Source organism: Centruroides sculpturatus, unplaced genomic scaffold (assembly GCF_000671375.1).
Source record: "Centruroides sculpturatus isolate CEXI.00-Female unplaced genomic scaffold, Cexi_2.0 scaffold867, whole genome shotgun sequence".
NCBI classification, from domain to species: domain Eukaryota; kingdom Metazoa; phylum Arthropoda; class Arachnida; order Scorpiones; family Buthidae; genus Centruroides; species Centruroides sculpturatus.
In genome coordinates, this window is record NW_019385160.1 from 351,046 (window position 1) to 374,199 (window position 23,154).

At 29.8% G+C, this 23,154-nt stretch overlaps 1 protein-coding gene across 1 annotated transcript in view; it reads left to right on the forward strand.

Moving 5' to 3' along the window:
* LOC111635604 (ATPase family AAA domain-containing protein 3-B-like) overlaps positions 1–15,685 on the forward strand; it is a 29,648-nt gene extending 13,963 nt beyond the window's left edge. The window contains 5 exon segments of the mRNA XM_023380610.1: positions 1,781–1,832; positions 3,020–3,090; positions 7,140–7,307; positions 9,634–9,742; positions 15,330–15,685. Of these exon segments, the coding sequence (XP_023236378.1) occupies positions 1,781–1,832; positions 3,020–3,090; positions 7,140–7,307; positions 9,634–9,742; positions 15,330–15,545 (616 nt within the window). The 3' untranslated portion in view covers positions 15,546–15,685.
* The last annotated feature ends 7,469 nt before the right edge of the window (positions 15,686–23,154 follow it).

Below are 23,154 nucleotides of genomic sequence, written 5' to 3' on the forward strand. Positions count from 1 at the left end.
AAAAAATTTAATGACCATTAATTTTCTTCAGCATAAAATGATAATTTACTGAGAAAAACAAACATTTTTGATATCATTAAGATACCATCATCAGGTTAAATAAGAAGAGTTCAGTAAAAGAACATCTCAAAAATTTGAATGTTGAAGTTTGAAGAGAAGACACACCATTGTATTGGATATTAATGTTACGTTGTCATTGTATGGAAATTACCAGACCTCCTATAGATATCATCAGGCTTGCAGGCATGTGTTGCTAACCTTGTAGTTTATGGTCCTTTTTTTTTGACAAGACTATGTCTTGTTTATAAAATCATGGTGCCATCCTGGCTTACCAGCTTAGAGGTGTGAAGGAGTACTTGTCAGGAGTTGCAATTTGGCACAGAGTATTAGGTGCCCAAATGCATAAAAGATACCAGACTTGTAGGTACTCAGGACCGAGAACTGAGTCAAAATAGAATACAAAATGGCGACACTCTTTCTACAAACAGGCACTACTGCAAGATTTGCGCATTCATTGCTTGTTGGAAAGTTGGAAATGTAAACATTGTGAAATCGAATTTTGACAAATGCATGTGTTGGGAAGTTCAAAATGCAAATGTTGTGAAATTGAATTTTAACAAACAAATCTTTGAAAAACCCATTTACCTGCCCTGTGTTATTCCCGACATATCTCTGGTTGCGATATGCTGACTTTGACCAGTTGGCCTGAGATATCTCATTTCAGCATCAGAGAACATTTTTGAAACTAGATGGTGCTAGTTGTTATAATTTTATATTAAAACTAACTTCTGAAATATAATTTGTTTTCTTTTTACATTTCTTAATATATGTATATATTTTGTTTGTGCAAAATAAAAAAAATAATTTTGGATGATACAATAGCCACGATTATTTTTTTTCAAAAACGGGAAATTTCGTTAGGCATGGACAAAAATTCAGTCTGGGGTGACACACAATGGAGAGAAATTTTGACATTAGATAGGTTAATTTCACTGAAAATGCATCAGGGACAACCTCGTGGCCGTGGCCGGCAAAGTTTGAATGATTGCACTCGAAACCTGCGATACTAAAGAAGATTGGAGAATAAGAACGAGACCTGCCGTGAGTGTCGAAGTGATCCCACTTAGTAGTGAGTCTCCGAGACATAGTCTTATCCCAAATATGGCTTTGCCATTTTACTTGTTCTTATTAAAGCCATATCTCCAACTTCTCAAGGTGTATGAGATACTTGTGCTATTGGTTGAATGTGGAAGTCATGCTCTGTCTCTGTTCTTGGATCTCATGTTTTGTGATCAGGTTGCCAATGTGGTTGTGTTATACATTTTTTTTATTAATGTTAAGTGTTGTTTGAATGGGCATGGTATGGTGCCAATCTAACAAGCCTGGAGATATATATGGGACGTTCAATAATTTTAATATGATGATAATTTAACATTCACATCCAATTTGATGGTGTATCTTCTTTTTAAACTTCAACATTCAAATTTTTCCAATGTTCTTTTTCTGAATGCTTGTTATTTAACCTGATGTTGGTAGCTTAATGCTATCAAAAACATTTGCTTTTCTCAGTAAATTATTGTTTTATGCTGGAGTTTTGGTTATTTTTTTTATGATATTATCTAGTTTTTGTGCTGTTTGTTCATTAATTTTCTTTCTTTACAAATTCATAATTGGCAATAGAAAATTATAAAGTCAATTAAGAGTGTTAGGATTTTGTTCATATTTTTTTGTAAAAATAAAATCAAAACTTACTGTTAACATTTTTGTTTAATTTTTCTAGACTACTACTATTTGTTGATGAATCTGATGCATTCCTTAGAAAACGAAGTTCGGTATGTATAAATTTTAAATTATTAAAATTCAACATACTTACATTATGTAGAAAATCAGATTTGACAGATACAGATTGTTTCACATATCTTGGTCAGGCAACATGCAGTACTAAGTTGGACATTTGGATGTTTTATAAAGTTCATGGCCCCTTTTTGTTAATGTGACCTTGTCAATGATTCATTAACAATTCATTCCCTTTATTAAGTAAATAGATTTATTCTTGTTATTGTGTATTTTTTTACAGTCCAGGCAAGATTCATTAATTGTATTTTCTAATAGACCAGTTGCGGCCGACATGAGCATCGGACATTTAGAGCTGTCATCCTGTAAGCCTAGAAGTTTGACAATGGCCTTTGGGATATCAAACATGATTCCACTGATGTTCCAAATGCCATTGTCAAACTTCTAGGCTTACAGGATGGCGGCACTGAACGTCCGACGTTCATGTTTTCATGTTGAAAACTTCGGCTGCAACATCTCTAATGAAATAAAAAACCTGGATATTAAAAATACTGATTAATTAAATATCTTGTGTAGAAATTTCAATAGTATACTTTTCAAATTATCAAAATATTCTTGGTTTCTCTCTCTTTTGAATATCTTTCACAGTTGAAAAAATTATTCAAAATTCAAAGAATTTTTAGTTTTGTAGATGAAGGTATTAGCTTTCACAGCAACTGATTAGCAGGACTGTGCATAAGTATTCTTTAACCAAAAGCTTCTTCTACTGAAACTAAACTAATACTAAAAAACTGATAACGTACAATGTACTAAAATGTGATTTCAACAAATAACATTTTAATACAAATCCAAACAAGAAGCTAAATGAAAAATAAATTTGTACTGTTAAATTCTTTCCATAAAGTAGGCCAAAATGTCAATCTAAATATTGAAAAATGTGGAAAATTTTGTTGTTATAACTGAGTTTTGATATCATTATATCAAGGTAAAATGTATTAAAATATAGGCTCTAGCTCGACTGTCAATATTTTGTTGTTATAGCCAGTTATTTTTTCTAATTATAAAAGTCAAGTTTATTTTATGATATATATTCAGTTTAATAGATTTTAATTGGATTTAATTAGTAGAAAGAATTACAAGCTAATTAAATTTCAAAATTATGATTTAAATTTAAAAATGATTACAAGTAAAAATATATGGCTTATGTTTACAAGTTTCTTTACAGGAAGTAATTAGTGAAGATCTTAGATCTGCTCTTAATGCCTTTCTTTATAGAACTGGAGACCAATCACATAAGTGAGTTTATATTAAATCTTATCTAATTTTAAATGTTAAATTGTCAACCTGCTAGTTTAGAGATAAAAACATCACCACCAAAAAAGTTGGAGGAAAAAAATTATTTTACACAAAATTTACGTACATATCTACATCATATTTCAACTTAGTTGCCAGCCAAAATCAGTCAGTTGTATTGCGGAACCAGCTTTTGCAATCCATCACCAAAGAGTGGTGGTGCCAAGTTACCCAGCCAGATGCTGACTCCATTTGTGAACTCTTCATTTGTTTCAAACTGCTTGGTATATAGCCAGATCATCTTGTTGAGATGCCAAGGGAAGGAGGTGATCAGAAAGCTCCCAGTTGAACTGCTTGTATAAAAGCCTTTGTGTAAACTGCAGTGTATGGTCACAATTGTTATGGAGGAGGATAATACCCTCATTGAGCATTTCATACCATTTGTTCTGGATTGACTTACAAAGCTTTTTCAGTGTTTCACAATAAACCTCTGACTTTATTGTTTTCCCAGACATCAACAAAATTTCATTGCGATTCCAGAAGATTGTAATCATCATTTTTTGGTTTGAAAGCGATTGTTTGAATTTTTTGAGTTTGTTTGGAAAATGAATGCACAGTACATCCAATTTCAACTTTTCTTTCATCTCTGTATTCAGGACTGACTCCATTCTTTGAGTTTTGTGAATAGTTGTTTTGATATTCATCGGTCCCAAAACTTGTGGTAACCCAATCTCTCAGTGTCAATACAAAACAGAGTAGTCCTTAAAATTTGAGGAAATTCACCAGAAAATTCTGAAATTCTAACATGACATTTTTATTCATGACTTGGTCAACTTTTTCAATCAGTTCATCAATCACAATTGAGTATTTCCTTGTTCCCCACTTGTAATATATATCTATGTGCCTATCACCATAGATATGACAAGCAGTGCGGAACCTTGGCAATGCTGTGTTCTTTTTGCAGAAAACATAGCACAACACAAACCTCACAGCTGGTTGAAGTGGCAATGATAGGGTCCATGCTTACTCAATAGCTGCTCATGCACAAATGAAGAAAAAAATGGATGATGATAGTATTTAGGGATATAAACCTTTACTAATTCTATATGTAATGAGGCATTTTGCTACAACAACCAGTTTATTTTTACCAGTCAATTGGAGGTTGATTTTGGAATAGCCCTCATCTATTAATGTTTGGAGGAATACATTCTATGAATGCATAAATAGTTGCTGATGTAACAATTTTTTATAGAAACATCATAGAAGCCGGAACTTTACATACTAACTAATTTACACTTACCACAACTTCCAGCATATTGAGTTTTCAACCACAAACATTTTTTGCTTCATTCAAAGGCTCTTTTCAGGTGAAATAACAAGACAGAATTACAATTGCACTGAGCATCTATATGTTTTAAATCATTTGAATATCCTGGTCTACTATAACACCACAAATACCTTTAATTAAAAATCCAAAAAACAATTTATTTGAACAATGAAAAATATATACGTTGATAAATATTTTAATTTGCAAATACACAATCTTATTGTTTGTGAATTTTCACATATTTTATTAATTTTCTTTCTTGTATATCTTACTAATATAAATTATATTAATGTAAATATCATTATTTTTATAATACAGTAATACACTTTATTTGAGTTACAAAAATTTAAAGCTTATTATATATCTTGTTCTTTTAAGCATTCCATAGTTAGAACATATTTTACCTGAAGAAGATCCAATTGGGATCAAAAACATTTATCAGTGTATAGATTTCTCATTGTTCAATTAAGTATTTTACTGGATTTTTGAAGGTATTTGTAGTGTTATAATGATAACAGATATCCAATTTTAAGAAGCTACTATATCTTGTTCTAGTCATTCTAAAACTTGCAAAAAGTTTGAATCATGCAGCCAATAATGATTCAAATAATTTTCAAGATATTTCAAGATCTATTTTTGAAAAAATTTCCAGATGTTGATCATACATTTGGCTAGCCTTGTGTCCATTTTTTACAGCAATCTCCTTAATATGATCCAATTACATTTGTCTGTCTTTCAGATGAGAATGGTGTGTGTATGCTCTATGTATGAGTGCATTGAAGGCTGCAATGTTATATCTTCAGTGATCACATGAGAGCTGGAATAAGAGCAGCGTAATGTGTGGACTTACAGAAGACTTTTGTGACTATGCATTTGTTTGTAAGTTTTAAATCAAGATCTAAGAAATGGACACTTGTGTTACTGGACTGGTCTAATGCCAGGGTTAGATCACAGTTGTTATTAAATTTCTGCAGGAAACATTCTATATCTGGCTTGGTTTTCCATATGATAAAGATGTTAGTGACATAGTGCATTCCTTGCAGACACACTAAGGTGACATATATCAACACTTGGCAACTTATTGACTATTTATTCAACTGAATAAATAGTCAATAAGTTGCCAAGTGTTGATATATATCACCTTAGTGTGTCTGCAAAGAATCAGCTTAATAACAACAACACGGTTTCATCAGAATCAAAAGACATAGTGCATGTTAGTTCTTATGCACTGAAGGAACTTGTCAAGAAACCTTTGTTCAACTGTCCAAAACCTAGCTTATATAGATCTGCAAATATGGGTTTCCTCATTTCTGTACATATGTACAATCATTAGAAGCAAAGAACGATGAATGGCATGATATGCACTAAGTTTAGGAGCTGTTGGTGGTGTGTATTTATGTCTTGTATGCTGGAGGAAAGAACTTCTATAAAGCTTAAAGCACAAAAAAAAGCAGGGTTCTTTTCTCCAACCCTGACAGTGCTGCCCATTGGAACACCTCTCTTTTTGCAGGTAAGTCTTACCATTGAACTTAAAAAATGAGGTATAACACAGGAGGTGGAGTAGATCAGGGATTTTCTGGAGATTGATCTTGGTGATGGAATTATTTTAGTGCACAAAGCGTGGCTCCAGGATTTTTTGCCAACAGCTTTGTGTGTATAGAATTGCCTTAGATACATCTATAGTAAGCTGGGACAATATCAACCTATCTCAGGCCCTAAAACAACTGCTGAAATCTGGCACTATGTTTGTACTGCATACAATGCCTGTAGAACCTGAAACTGGAAAGAGAAATGCTAACTAGTTTTAAAGATGAACACAAGGAATTCTTCAGATGATCAATGCTCTTGAATACCATAACAAACATGATATAGAAGACAACAAAGATATGTGGAGAAGCATCAAAAACAATGGGCAATGATTATGATAACCAAGTTACATTCCTCAAAACAGATAAAAACAGAGTGATTGTGCTATTAGAAAGGTCTACCTACATCTCAAAACTGCAGGAGCATATTTTATCCACAGAATGCCAAGACATTGACTATATGAATAGCCAGCAAAATAAGGTGGTGAAATTAACATACACAAGCCTAACAGGAATTTCTGAGTCTGGATCACTTTTTAGGAGACATCCTATTTATCCAATTAAAAATGCTAAATAAAAATTGATATAAAAATTAAATTAATCATTACTATGATGAAATATTATATAATATCATTCACTTTTTTACATTTTACAATTACCAAGTGACAGGAAACCTACAACTGTTAGTTAATGCATCTGCATGATAGCAGAAGTTGTGAGTTCCAGTCCCACTCTGGATCATCTTCCAGAATAGTTTAATTAATTAAATTTAATATCTTTGAACTTGCAAGTGTTTATCATATGTAAACTGATATTGAACATGATGAGGAATAGTCCTTTTCCAGTCTAAAGACGGATTAAAGGAAATCTTCATTCAAGCTGAAAGCACAGCACTACTTGTCAATTACAGATTAAAGATCAAATCTAAGTATCAAATTTAATTCAACTTGTCAACATAATCTTTAGTCTGAATTACATAATATAAGTATCTGTAATTTAATTAATTAGCAAAGTTCTGGATTGATTAGTTCATTTGGTTATTAATATAATTCTATATGTAAGTGTAAATTATTTTTACAATTTGATTATTATACAGGAACTTTTAATTTACTTATAAAGAAGATAATTTTTTTCCATAGATTTATGTTAGTTTTAGCTAGTAATATACCAGAACAGTTTGATTGGGCAATCAATGACAGAATTGATGAAATGGTAGAATTTGAATTGCCAGGCAGAGACGAAAGAGAAAGAATGGTGCGTCTCTACTTTGACAAGTATGTGCTCCAACCAGCAGCTGAAGGAAAAAGGTGAGTCAATCATAAAAATATAATCTTTATGAATGAATTCCAAATTAACTTTTCTTTTTATTAACCTTTTTGAGATTTCAATCATATGTTGATGATTTTGACTGTTTAATTATGGAAAAATTCAATGTCAGCGTAATTAATTAAATGATGGCAAATATCAAGTGAGGGCATCTAATACCTATCACTAGGCTAAATTACTTGACATTTAATTATTAAATAGTAACCATGTTATAGCTTAATGTAATCAAACAGTTTGGAATTAATCTAAAAATTGCGACAATGAAAGTTGATATTTGAAACCAGGAAATTATAGTAAAGAAATTTAATCTTTATGTAAAATCAAAATAATTACATTTGCTTTTTAAAGCAAATGTTTATAACTAGTTTTTTTTTTTTTTTGTAGTGAATAGCTTGCTTTATATAAATTGTTTCTTATTAAATTTAGTTTTATGTAATTTAAGGCTGATTGTAACATCTTTGGTTATTTATATTATCTTCTGCAGATAGTGTTAAAAATGCAATACTTTTTCTATGGAAAAATCTTTTTCCTAAAGTTCTTGAAAATCGAAACAGAAAAAATCAAACAGTTTTTTTGCTTTAAAAACCTATTTAATTCTTCTATTAATGTATGGTTCAGAATTTTGAAAATCACTAGTCACAGAAAACAAAACCAGAAGAAATTTTCAAACTTTCAAAATAACTAAAAGTATTTACGTGATTAATTAGACAGAATCTACTAAGATTTATAGTCAAAATTAAGTATTTTAATATCAATAGTTACATAATACTGAAAATGCAACTTTACTGGTAAATCCAAAGAGGTCCAGAATAAGAGATTTCAAACTGTCTTTTTGTATCACTGCCTAACTGTCACTATGATGAATTCTATTGAGAATAATGAAATTCAAATTATAATCAGGGTCAATTAACACTTTTTAATCAAAAGTAGAATTAATACCTTTCTATATATGATATAAACTAAGAATTTTAAATACACTTCTAAACTGTTGTGATCCAGATTTGTCTACTTTTGATGAAAAAACTAGTGGACGGTCTATCGTCACAAATGCTTTTTAAACATTTGATATATGTGAATATATTTCACACATCATCTACAATATCTCCAAATATCCCCAGAAGTATGTAAGGTCGCCGACTTTAGGGGGCAATACGTTAATTGCGCGTCAGGAAAACCTAGGGTCAAACCGTACGTGGGTGGTGGCGGCAGGAGACAAAGATGACAAGTGTCTTACATGAAAACTGTTTATTTTGACATCAGGTTAACTTACATAACAGTAATAACACAGAAAATTTGATCTAGATCTTTCCGCTGGGGAGCTCCCGATGTCGGTGGATGGGTGAAGGCTGGGGTGGCGTATCCCGGGTCCTTGATAGATGAGTGTCCGTTGTACAGGAGGTGACTCTGACAGGTGATGCTGTGGATGGACGGAGATCTTGGCCCACTGGTGGAAATACTGGTCCAGAGGAGAACTGCAGAGAATCGGCTCGGAGAGAAGCAGCTGAGAATCTCTGCTTTGTCCTTGAGATTTTCCCCAAATCTCACCCTTCTGATTAGTCCCTTTTGTCCTCTCCCTTACCCCAATTGGTCATTCTTTTGTTTCTAGGCGAAACTTGAGACTGATCTGGGTCGGGAAAAGGTCGGAGAGGTGATGACGGGGCTTTTAATGTTTGCGCTCGTATTTTTCTCCGTTATGGCCCTTCTCTTGGACATCTTTGAACTTAAACAGTCCACCAGATGTTCTTGTGGCCATTTATTCCCTACCGCGTTCGGACTTAACAGATGTCCCTTTTGTTCTTAGACCCCCCTTTTTTCTCGATTGCTTCGACCCGACACTTGTTTATGAGCATCTCGACAAAGCTCTTTCTCTCTGTTGACATTCCCCCCTGTTGTTTATCATTGCATCGTGTTTGTTTTACAATTTGAAAAAGTGTTCGTCCCATCTGGGTTCTGTCATTAACACACCCTCTTGACCCGTTTCTATCTTCGAAACCCTCCGATGTAAAAGTTTGTAATTAGTCGCAATTTCGACGTGCTTTTACGACCCTCACAAGTACATGTACAGTATCTTACTTTGAAAACTTATTCTAGAGAAGTCTAAATATATTTTTTTCAATGAAGTCAGTTTTTAAAACTATATATTATTTTGACAACATAAAAAGTAGCCATTTATTAAATTTGAATAGATGTTAGATTTTATGTCTAAATAACAACAACAACAAAAAACAAAAACTGTCTACAAAGGGATATAGTTTTTTTTAACAAAAATGTGTAGCAAAGTAATTTTTGTTATTTTTTTTTCTATAGAAGGCTAAAAGTTGACAAATTTGACTACGGCAAGTTGTGCTCTGACATTGCAGAATTGACGGATGGATTGTCTGGCAGAGAAATAGCCAAATTGGGAGTGACTTGGCAGGTAACTTGAACAATATTTTTTAACTATCAGTAAATAGCAAATTTGATTGTCATAGATAATTTGGTGATTATATATTACAGATGAGTAGAGTATATATATAGCATATGTATTCATGTATCATTAGATTTTTAAATTTTGATCATCTTATTGATTCTAGACTCATTTAAATTCAGTAGAATGTGCGTGAAAATAGAAGCAAATATGGTTGAATTTGTGAGCAGAACTAATCCTTTTTACCTTGTGTAGATAATAAATACAACAAATGAATCATACTCTATCAAATATTTTATACTAAATGAATCACAACACATATGTTATGCATTGTGATTCATTCAGTATGAAAGCTTACATTCAAATTTCTCTAATTCAAAAGATTTTGGATTTATAAGTAAAGCAAAAAATACTGATTTTTAATACAAATTGAATCTTTATAGCAAAAAGTTATCACAAAGCAATAACGATCTTTTAACTTGTCCTACATTATTCCTGAAAATATTCGTGCTGATTTCATTGACCTGCGTGGGTGATCCCAAATATTTTCGTGTTTACATTGGAACGTTTTTGATACTAGATGTCGCTATGCGTCACAATTTTTATATTAAAACAAACTTTTAAAATATAATTTTTTTTGTTTCTATATTATTCAATATATTCATTTTGTTTGTGAAACATAAAAAAATAATTTTTTACGATACTGTAAACATGATTATTATTTTAAAAAAAAAAAATTTAGGCTTAACATTGACAAAAATTCAACATGGCATCACAGGCAACAAATAAAAATTTCAACATCGAATAGGTTAATGTAGTGTTTTTCAACCTTCTTGAATACGCGACTGCTTTGCAAGTTAAAACTTCTGGCGACCCCCCAGGGCCATATTAAAACTATATCGGCGATTTTAAAAACTACATATTTAATTTTCTTTCTGTTGAGACCTAAATATTGATCGAAAAACCAATTACAGGTAATACGGGGGTATAACACGGTAGTTACGTTCCAAAAAATTGCCATGTTATACGAATCTGTGTTATATGAAACAAAGAACTAGTACGAAAAGGAAGGTTAAGTTCCAAAAATTAAAAAACATGCTATTATATTTTCATAATTAAGATAAATATCTTTATTAAAATTTTCTTAAGTAATACATATTAATATAAATTAAACAATGTTCTCTTCATCATCACTAAAAGTACTATTAACCGAGAGCGTTTTCTTTTTGGCAAGTTATCCTTATCCTCTGAGCATTTTTCTGCATTATCTTCAGATCCATGCTTGACCTTTTGCAAAAAGTATGTAATTTTAGATTGCTTGCTTCTAGTTAAAAGATCTTTATAAATTTCCTTATATGGTTATAAGCACTTATGAAGAATAAAGCAAGTATGGAATAAGGGAAAAACATCTGGCAACATCAGAAGCAGAAGCATTGAGATCTGGCAACATTGAAACAAGTTTCGAGAAGGACCACGTGTATCGACAGAAGGCGAGAAAAGAAAATTTACATACTGAAGTACTAATAGTTCACGAAAATAATAATTTTCGTGAACTATTATTACTTAAGTATGTAAAAATTTATTACATTTCATGTTGTACGAGGATTTACCCAATTCTTGAACCGTGTCAGAGTGAATCCATGCTATAACAATACCATGTTATATGGGAATGGTACCAATTCTCGAACCGTATTAGAGTGAATCCGTGCTATAGAAGTGCCGTGTTATACGGGGGTTACCTGTATACTGTAAAATAAACAGGTATAGCCTTCTCACTGAAATTGTAGTTTTTTTTTTTTTCATTGTAGTACAGGACCTACAAACACTTGTCTTTTTCTTTTACTCACAACCCAGATTGAAAAACACTGGGTTAATGAAACACTTGAAGAAATGCAGACAGTTTGAAAGCATTGAGCTTGAAATCAAGCAAGTAAATCACACTAGACAAGTGTATAAAAATCTGTTTTTCTCACTGAAAATGTATAAGTAGTTTCACTTAGAAAAATGCATTTGCAGTCTAGTGGAAAATATAATGTTTTGCCTCCTTCCTCTTGTGTTAAGGTTGTAGTAAATACTATGTCTAGATTCAGCAAAAATTTCAAACTTGGTAAAAAATACATTCACATTTTCTTGTTTCAGATAAGCTTTTGGTTAAAAGGTTTCATTTTATAATTAATATTTTACTTACACATAAAATTGCTTTTAAATTAATTAATAACTAAAATTTATATTTAACAGCCTTGGCATTAACAAACAATGAAAGCTATTAGATTTTTATTTCATTAATATTTATCCTAAATGCATTTTGAAAGTAAAGAACTGAGTTTGTCCAAAAATCTCAAATAATTTACAAATGGAAGATTTAAACATCATCTACTTAGGATTTTTAATAATAAGTTTATTAAAACTCTTGTGTACAAACTGATATTATATGAATACTTAATAAGTTTTAAGTATTCGTTTACAGTCGACCCCCTATAACACTGTTGATTATTCTGTTTTATATGAATTCCATGTTGTACGAGTCACTTAGATTTTACAAATACATGAGCTGTTCACAGCCCGGCACTTATTTGTAAAATCTAAGTGACTCGTACAAGATGGAATTCATATAAAACGGAATAATCAACAGTGTTATAGGGGGTCGACTGTAATATCAGTTTGTACACAGGTTACTGTTAAATCAGTTTTGTTTAAGTGATTTTAATAATATAAATTCTATGAATAGAAAGAGAAAATAAACAAGAAGTTAAGAAATTGCACTGCATTTTCCATTGATGACAGTTTTTAAAATTAATTTAAGAATACTTTGATAATATAGTAACAAAATCTAGATACTTATTTGACAAAAAATTCATTTATATAGTTTTTTGTTTAGAGTATTTATTCAGATATACATCCTAGTACCTTCCTGAGATAACATTGCAAACTTTACAGTCATACTTACCAACCACCATATACTTCTCTGCATTTGTTTGGCTCATTTATATCTCTGATTCCAATACCACCAGTTGTATTACAGTCAGTGTTTATGCTTATTCAGAAATATTCTTTCATTGAAAATGAAAATTACCTTATGATTATTTAAAATAAACAAATTGGTTTGAGTGATACTTCTGCTGACAGATTAATCATACTTCATTAATATATCTCAATTAATAGTAGAGGAAAAGGTGGTAGTATGGAATACTGCGGATATTATAGAACCACCCCATTTCGAACTGATAATAAAGGCAAACTGTAGCGGATTGTGGCTGAACTAGGCAGACATCCATGGAAAGGGGAAAACCCGTTTTACTTCAGTTAAACGGTTGTTTAATTCATTTTTTTCAAAATTCACAAGTTTTGAATGCTAAGTGAATTTAATTATTTTTAAAATATAAATCATGTAGTTGTAGGTTCACTGGTGCATGTATTCCGTTCCAGAGACTTAGGGGTACATATTAATCTGTGTGATGTTCATGCTTTTTAAATTTTGGTCTTGACAGACATAAGTTAATTCAAGATGGCGATGCGTGAAATACGGACCCCATTGGTGCTTTTACAGTAATATGGAACTCGACTCCTCCGAACTCTCTCTTTGCAAGCAGACATTCGTCTGGAGCAATTTGTGAAGAAGACACTAGGTAGAAAGTCAATTCTTCCCGAGAATATCGAAAAAGAGCTGTCGGAATATATATATTGTTGATGGAGGTCATATTTTTCTATTATAAAAGCATTTTTGCGATAAAATACATTGGAGTAAATAATTTTGTAATTAGTTAACATTTTTTGAACTTTCTTATTTGTTTTTGGATACATTAAAGTATTTTTTGAAAATAAACAGTAAGGTTCCATATTACCACTCGATTTTCTCTAAGTCTACTTTCTGACTTTTTGTACAGAAGCCTTCAAAAACCATACTTATAGTTATACTAGCGAAAAATCCAATTAGGAACATTTAGTTTAATAGTTACCAGTACTTTTCACACAAGAAATGTGGGTGTAGTTATGATACCTTGTTTACAATTCACTAAAATATAATTAGGGTTCCATAATACCACCTTCTCCTCTAATATTATTTCTAATATGGAAAATTATGCACAGTATTCACTAGATTGTAGTAATCATAATTTCTAATTCATAACTTGTAAATATATGGTTATTTAAGAGATGTATTTCATTTTTCTTAAAATTGTATTGAGAATTTACTTCTATTTATCAAAATTGTGAAAACTGTCAATGCCTTTATTTACCAAATTAAAAGCTAACTATTTAATAGTATACTGTGTTTGACATTTTGGATAGTGGTCTTGTCTTTGTAAATGTGCATGAGATTTTTATTCAAATAGGGGATGTATTTATACACACACACGCACACACGCATAGCACTGTACAATAATCAGTCCTTATGTAAAATTAAATAATATATTCAAAAGATTAAAGATTTTTGAAATCTTCAGCACTCATATTTATTATTTTATAAATAATTGATAATATACAGTAAGACCCCGCTTAACGCTGCCTCGATATAGCATGGTATGTTTGAAGTCAAAGAAAAAAAAAAAAAAAAGCTCAAAATTTACGCTGATTCAAATTATTGTGGCATTCCATTGATTCGTATATCACACAATTATTCTTGAACATGAACCAATCAGCAAAAGGTGGCAATTTGTTGTAGCACTGTACTTTCCTTAAATCTATTTTTGTTTGGTTGTTTAGTGGAATTTTGGAAAAAATATAACATCATGGATGCCATAGGAAATATTGACTTGGCTTGGCAAGAATTAACATGAATGGAGTGTGGAAGAAGTTATGGCTGGAGGTATCCAAGAATTCTCAATGAGAAGAGCTTATCACTGTATCGTTAGATTGACCAAATCGTCAACCTAATTGATAATACAGCAGGACTAGGGGATGTAGACAAGCAGGATATTGAGGAGTTACTGAAGATTTCTGGTGAGATCCTTACCAATGACAACCTTCAAGAACTGGCAGAACAATGCATTTGTATAGAACTAGAAAATAGTAATTCTGAAAACGAAGAACTCAAAGAATTTCTCTATAGATTTCCTTAGTAAAAGTTTGATAATGATAACCAAAATTGTTAATCAAATTGTAGTGGATGATCCAGATTTTGAAAGGAGTGCAAAAGCAAGACGAGACATTTTGGATGCGATCTCTTGCTACTGACATTTGCTTAAGGAAAGAAAAAGAAAGCAACAAATGAAACTACACAACTTTATTGCAAAAAGCAAGAATTTCAGAACAACCAGGACCTTCATCACAAAAAATAAACTTTACTTATCTATGTGCATATGTTTATGTGTTATTTAACATATATTATTATGTAAATTAATATAAAAATAATTTCAAGTAAAATCTGTTTATTTTTGGTCGCATGTTCCCCTTTCCTATTTACTTTGTGTTAATATGATCTCATTTAACACTGTTTCGTTTAGCACTTTGTCATATAGGAACGTATCCCCCGCATTAAGCGGGATCTTACTGTACTTTCTTGGAAATTTTTTTGGAGATAATTTAATTTTCATGAAAAATTTTTGTATACAAACAGAAATGTTTTTATTGAGTATTTTAAATTAATAAAAAATTTCAGGCTGCAGCATATGCTTCCGAAGATGGCATACTCACAGAGAAAATGATAATGGACAGAGTCTGGGATGCAGTGAAGCAGCACAAGCAGAAAGTGGAATGGCAGACAGAAGAGGAGCTGAAGAAGCGGACACCCAGTGGCCGTTCTTGGAAGGACGCTGCATCAGCCATGGTGCCTCCTCCAGCCAGTATAGAAAAAAGTTCCAGTAGCGAAAATTAATTTAGTTCAAATATTTCATTCCATTTTAATATATAAATCATGCTCATAATAGATGTTATATAATAAATGGAATATATATATATTTATAGATAATTTAGTAAATGTAACTTTAAAATAAAATCATCTCATTTTTATTAGAAGTGGTGTAATCATTGAAGCATGACAGAAATAGTTATTTTACTCTATATATGGCAGTCAATGTGTCAAAATTTTAATCTAACATCATGTAATTAAAAGTATTTCAATACTTTTATAGGACATCTTGCATTTGCTATTTTTCTCATAGATAGTGACAAAAAAGTAATTTACTAATCACAAAAACTTAAAACACTCATTTTTTAATATATAAACTAGTTACATGATGTCAATAAGCTATTTGTACTGAAGAAGAATGTGTGTTGTTCTACATAATTTAAACAAAATTTTATCAGTTGAAGTGCAGACAACTTTGTTCATTGTTTCTATTCAGAATATAATAATATACTTCATTTTTCCAATTAGCACATCAATATTTCTTTCTTGGGGTCATTAAAAAAATGAATTCTTTCATAACTTTGTATCCAAAAAAATACTCCATTCTGTGAAAAGGTTTGGTTGCTGTGTAATACAGTAGAGCATTGTTTATCCGAAAGCGTTCCAGTCGGACTGTGTCATGCTGAATCGAACATTTTTGATACTAGATTAACTTCTAAAGTAAGTTTTTGTTTTTATATTTTTCAATATATTTATTTTGTTTGTTCAAAATAAAGAAATACTTTTTAACGATACAATAGCCATGATTATTATTTTAAAAAATTTATGTTAGGCTTAACATCAATGAAAATTCAACCAAAGCGACATGCAATGGAGAAAAATTTCAACATGGGATAGGTTAATATATTTTTTCATACATAATCAGTTATCCGGACAACTCCAGTCCCCAATTGATTTGGATAAATGACGCTCTAGTGTTTTTTACTTGAATTAAATTTCCAATTTTGCTTCAAGATCAATAAATCTTTCTTAAATAAATGAGAGAGAAAACAGAAAAGATTAGCAAATAAATTTAACAAAGATAGAATAAGTTAGCTTTCTCATAATTTGCTGATTCATTATTTTATTTCAAGATATACAGGAAATCCTCATTAATTTGAACTCAGATATTTTGAAATCCTGTTAGTTCATAACTATGCTATTTGTCCTGGCTGGGAATATAGAGGTTTGGTTAGTTCAAAATACGGCTATTTTGAAATTCAAAGTGAAAATTCTGTTCTAACTGTGATAGGGACATATTAACTTGTTTTTTTAAATCAAAGTTCCTCCATAGTATAAAAGAACAACTCTAATTTGGTCATTATGACTTTGTTTTTATACTAACACATTCTTGAGTGTCACCTTACCCAAGAACTATCCTTTTTTCTCTTATCTATAAAATATGACTGGGTTTTGGGATTGGGCTTCAAGTAGCAGATTGAGATATTTGTAGGTCTCTAGACTACTATATTTGGATGACTTACTACTTTTTGGGCCACTTTAAAAATAATTTGGGCTACATTTTGAGGAATTCTGCTTTGCTTTACTTATAAAATCTATCTGGCAACCTGAGAGGTTCTCGCTGGACATTGCTGTTGACCGGCAATTTATTTTTATTATTAATAATTATTAATTTACAAATACATATACAGAATGCTACTTCTGTTTTCTGTGAGCTTAATAAATTACATCAGTTACACGGCATTTTGCATATTATACAGAAATATTTAAATCTTGGATAATTCAAAATTACAATTATTTTGTCCCTTGAATTTTGAACTAATGATTTCCTGTATATCGTAATGAGAGAAAAAATAAAAAAGATATTTGTTGTTTTATCTATTGTTGATATTCTATGTGCTTCTGCATTTCAATCTTCTGTGCTTGATCCAATCATTTTCATGTAAAACATTTAAATAGTTTCATTTCTCTATAGAATTTTCAAACTATGTAGTTATAGTTCCTGAAGATTGTGAAGTAATTTTATGTAATGCTAGTCTTCTGATACACTCGATTAGTCATTTTTATTTAATAATCGGCATACTTAATACAGTATGCTGATTATATGCTGCAATAATGGTCACTATATGTCAACTAAATAATTTTGCTTAGCACTTATTTATGCACTCTCAAAAGCAGTACATGTATTGCAAAAGGAAAAATTTATATGGATTGAATATTAACATTGCTTACAAAATTCCATTTATGTAATATGGGCTAAATAGATGATCATACTGCAGGTAAGTCAGACTCACAATGGAGTAATTTTCTATTCCTCACCCACACTGGTCATGTCTGAAATTGAATCCAACATGATAAATTACGATGTCTATATTGGATAGAAATCCAATACAATAGATTGATACTGAAGTTATTAGGAATAATATATAACTTAAAGAAATAAATTCAACTACAATGTAAATATGGCACTTTATAAGCAGAATCACAGAAACAATACAATAAATGAAAATACATAAATACAGTTTTTAGTATAACTTACATCAGAATGCTATGCATCTGGTTAGCTCTTGTTTTTAGAAGAATATTACAATAAATTCTTACAGCATTATCTTGTTAGAAAATATTTTAAAATATTTAATATATATTCATTATAATTATTTAAAATCTTTTTTCCATTTATCACCAATTATAAAAAAAAAGGTGGTTTGGTAAGTAAAAACATTTTGGACCTTCCATTCTTTCAAATATTGGCATCTTTNGTGTTCAATTTGTAATAAAATCTATATGTTTACATGTGAATAAAACTAATTTGTAATTTTATATTAATTATAAAATTTGGAGATAATTATAAAATTATAAATATTTATAATTTTATAATTATCTCCAAATTTTATAATTAATATAAAATTACAAATTAGTTTTATTCACATGTAAACATATAGATTTTATTACAAATTGAACACAACAAGTTTCAATCTATTGAAAGATGTATTGATATGTTTCAAAGCATTAATTGAACTTGGAATGCAATAATGAATATAAAATTTAGAGAAAGAAAGAAATAATTTTCCAAATTATTTCTAACTATTCAAAGTGTAACAAATGATTATTGGATTGAACTTTGTGTATGATTCAGCTTCTATTCTACATTTTATATTGGTGCTACCATATACTGCACATACTGTATGTTCTTAAATATTGCAATAAACAAACCAACTCAATATATTTAATATGGAGATGTTTATTCAGTATTATGATTATCAGAATTTATATAGAAAGTTCTTGCATTGAACCATTTAAACATTAAAAAATTTTAAAGCAACTATTTTAAACTAAAAAGTAGCCAACAATGAAGTATGAAATCTATAAACAATAGGAACTAACCACTTTCATTAATATAAAAAGACATAAATATAGGAACTAATTACATTTATTTGTGCCATAGTTTGCCAGATTGAGTCCATAGATCTACTAATCCAAGATAGATCATAAAAAATTTCTGTACTATCTTTACTTTTGTACATATTTAACAGATTAACTTCATCATTACTTCTTTTAAGTTTTAAAAAAAAAGAATGTAAAATATCCTAAAACAGTAAATTTTCTTTTAAGCATATGTTTTTAATGTACCCATTGATAATTGAGATATTCTATTACTTTAATCCAATATTTTTAGATACTTTTGATGTGTCTAACATGGAGTTTCCTTACGAAGAAACACCACAAAATATATAAGCATTTTTAACTTGCCACACACTAGATAATATAGATAAGAATCAGAATCCTTTTAAGATTGAAAATGAATGTTTTTCTGTACATTAGGGTTGGAAGCGGGAATCAGAATTCATATCAGTCAGAAAATGGCAAGAAGAGAGTACACTGAGATGACAATGAGTGATAGCAGTAGTGAAAAGGATGAGATGATGATTGCTTTGTCTTGCTGTACATGTAAAAAAGGAAAAAAATTTTAGGGGCACAGCATAAATAATAATTGTATGATATGCTGTAATAAATTTAATTCAACAGTAATCAATTAACTTCTCATCATAAATCATTTTTAATAAAAGAAACAAAACAATCAATTGCAAACAAAAAATTTCCAGCAAATGGAAACCAGCATACATTTGAGCATGTCTTTGCATTGCATGATGCAATAAAAGGAAGTTGTCATGCCTGCACACCATTTTGGAATCTGTCAAAATTGTCTCACTTTGGAAATCAATTCCAATTCAAATTAGTGTGCAAGATTCCATTTATATGCTTATTAAAAAATTCTGATATGATCTGATGTACAGTGTGACAAGGTTTAAAATTCATTTTTGACAAGACTATGTCTTGTTTATAAAATCGTACTGCCACCCGTTCTTATCAGCATAGAGGTATGAAGGAGTACATGTTAAGAGTTGATATTTGGCACAGAGTATTAGGTGCCCAAATCATTTGCGCATAAAAAAATCCAGACTCGTAGGTAGTCGGGGGACTGAGAATCGAGTCAAAATAAAATCCAAAATGGCGACCCTCTTCTACAAACAGGCAAAACAGCCACCTCATCCCACTGAAGTTGGGTAGGGGAGAGTACCACCCACCCACAGTCATTCTAAGAAGTGAACTCTGACCTTAGGACTGAACATGTAGTTTCTTCTATGTTAAATAAAATTTGCAATCTAATTTTGTAAATTTGGGAATGCTTCAAATATGACGTTAAAACGGTTTTATGTTGTTACAAGTGGGTTTTTTTTAACATTATCTAGTATAGTAAAATCATAGGACTGATAAAAATTTGACATTATATTACAGTTGTCATTACATTCAATGACATTATAATCGGGTTAAACTGTATATTGTTCGTGCAAAATAAAAAAATAATTTTGGACGATACAATAGCCACGATTATTTTTTCAAAAACGGGAACTTTTTGTTATACATTGACAAAAATTCAACCCAGGCTGACACGCAATGGAGAGAAATTTTGAAATTAGATAAGTTAATTTCATCAAAGATGCATTGTGGACGATCTCATGGTCATGACCGGCAAAGTTTGAATGATTATGCCCAAAAGCAGTGATATCAAAGAAGATAGGAAAATGAGAACGAGACCTGCCTTGAGCATCAAAGTGATTCTGTCTCCAAGACATAGTCTTGTCCCAAATACGGTTTTGCCGTTTTACTTGTGTTGTGTGTTCTGTTTCTATATTATTTATGAATTAGTGGTCATATAAGGTGGAAATTTTATTGAGTTTGCATTAAAAATATTTTTATCTGTTTAACTCGGCTCCCCAAGATTAAATCTTGAATGCACCACTGATAGCAATAAAGAGAGATTTCTGTTTTTAGTTATTAAAAAAAGCAGTTCCCAATTCCTCAACTAATCAACAATTTTTTTAAATAAATTTTAAGAAGAGGATTATTTTATTCAAAAATCTGAATAAAGAATAAAACAATCTCCATGTTTCCATCCAATTCAAATAATTCAAAGATAGCTGAAAATGCATTATCACAAATCCTTGTTGACTTTTGCTGTCAATAGAGAGAATTTTTATGAATAAAACAAGGATTTCTGATGGAGAAGAAAGAAATTTAAATCTGAAGATGATCCGTGAAAGATTAAAATGCATATTGAAATCATCATTTATAAGAAGATCAATGTTACCTCAAGTAAATTTATTAATATTATCACTAGCTTACTAAAGAAGAAGAATCATTATTAAAATTAGACAGACAGAATCACTAACAAGATTGACAAGGATTTGATACTTAAATCTCAAACCAATTCATAGGTGAATCAGACCAAATAATCCAATATGGTTGATCAGGTGATAGTTAATAACTGACCTTTTTGATAACAAATTTGATGGTTATTCTGTTACACTTTAAATAGTTCCAAATAATTTAATCTGCTATTGTATAAACAAATTAAGCCTGAAATTTTTACATTAAGTCCTAAACATAATCAAATAATACTGGATGTTTTTGATATTATAAGTCTATTTTTAGCCTATTGTAAGACTTTATAACATTATAATTTTTCAGCCTTGTATGCTGAAAAATCTTGCAATATTTGATTTTATGATCTCTTATTAATTATATGTTTTAATTTTCAAATTAGATAACATTAGAAGAATATTAGAAGATTTTTCAAAATATTACTTCGCTTTTACTCATAATAATTAGAAAAATGATCTTTATACATATAAAAACTATTACTGCTTAAAAAATTTTTTAAATTAAATTGTTTCTTCATTATTTGCTATTCCATAACAATGTTTAATGCACAATGAACTTAGAATACTTAGAATGTACTCAATGTACAATATTAAGAAACTTTCTGCAATATTTCACATATCACATTTTTGTTTTTGATTCATCTTTTGAATATATAAAATTTAATAAGTATAGCATTTGCTTTACTTCAATTTTATTATGGCATATGTACAATATTAAAAATATAGCAGTAATTCATCAATAAAGTTCTCAAATATTTTTAATAAAAATTTTACAAATAAAAAAAAAAACTTCTAAATTGTGGTTCTCAATCTGTTTTGATATATATATAGATGCAATGAAAAAGAGCAATTTATCACATTGGAAATTATAATTTTTGTCCAATAGCAAAGCCACAATAGGCCTTCACAATTTAACATTATGGACGGAGACAGTTTGAGAACATTAATGTTACCGTTACCTTAAAAAACGGCATTGGCATCATCTTTATAATTACCCTTTATATCATAAAAGTACATCTTACACATGCATTATTAAATATGAAATTATAAAATGTCCAAATTCTTTTATTCCAATACAATAAGAGTTTGGATATAAACCTGACAATTTTTGACCAATAAAATTAAATTTTCTTTTGTATTTTCAAATAGCCAATAATTTTTACATTACAAAATAGATATGTTAAAAAAATGAACATTTTATTAATTTCTAAAATAAGTTATGCTGCTTAGAAGCTGCTATTACTGAAGCCTGCAAAACCATCAAATTTGATTGAAAACCATCAAATTTAGTATTTTTTTCTTTTTATAAAATTTGAATTAAAAAAATATATATATCATTAAACATATTATTATTTTATTTTATATATAATATATATATTTAAGCTATAAAAGTTATGCAATAATGCTATTTGTGTTGTATATCATACACATAAAATAAATTATACTTAACTACATATATATAAATACAGTATACAAAGACACTTGTATGAAGAAAAAACTTCACAATTTAAAACAAATTTTCACTAGAATATACACTTACAAACAATTTTTTAATGAGTGATATAAATTAAATGATTATATTAATTTTGAAAAATTTTCTTTATTTTTTTTCACTATCATAAAAATATATTCTGGATTAATAAATTTTGATGTATCAAATTAAAGATTTTAAAAATAAATTTTAGTGTTGATTAAATAGTTTATATAAAAGAATGAATTTATAGAACATCTCGAATGATGTTTATATAGATTATTCAATCAACAGAATGGAATATATTGCATTTTAGTTATGCAACTTTGTAAATTATTTTATTAAAATTTTTTAATTCATGTCTTAAATCATTTATCAATGATTTATACTATTTTTATAATCAGATAAATTATTTTATATAAAACCATTTTTTAAATTTACC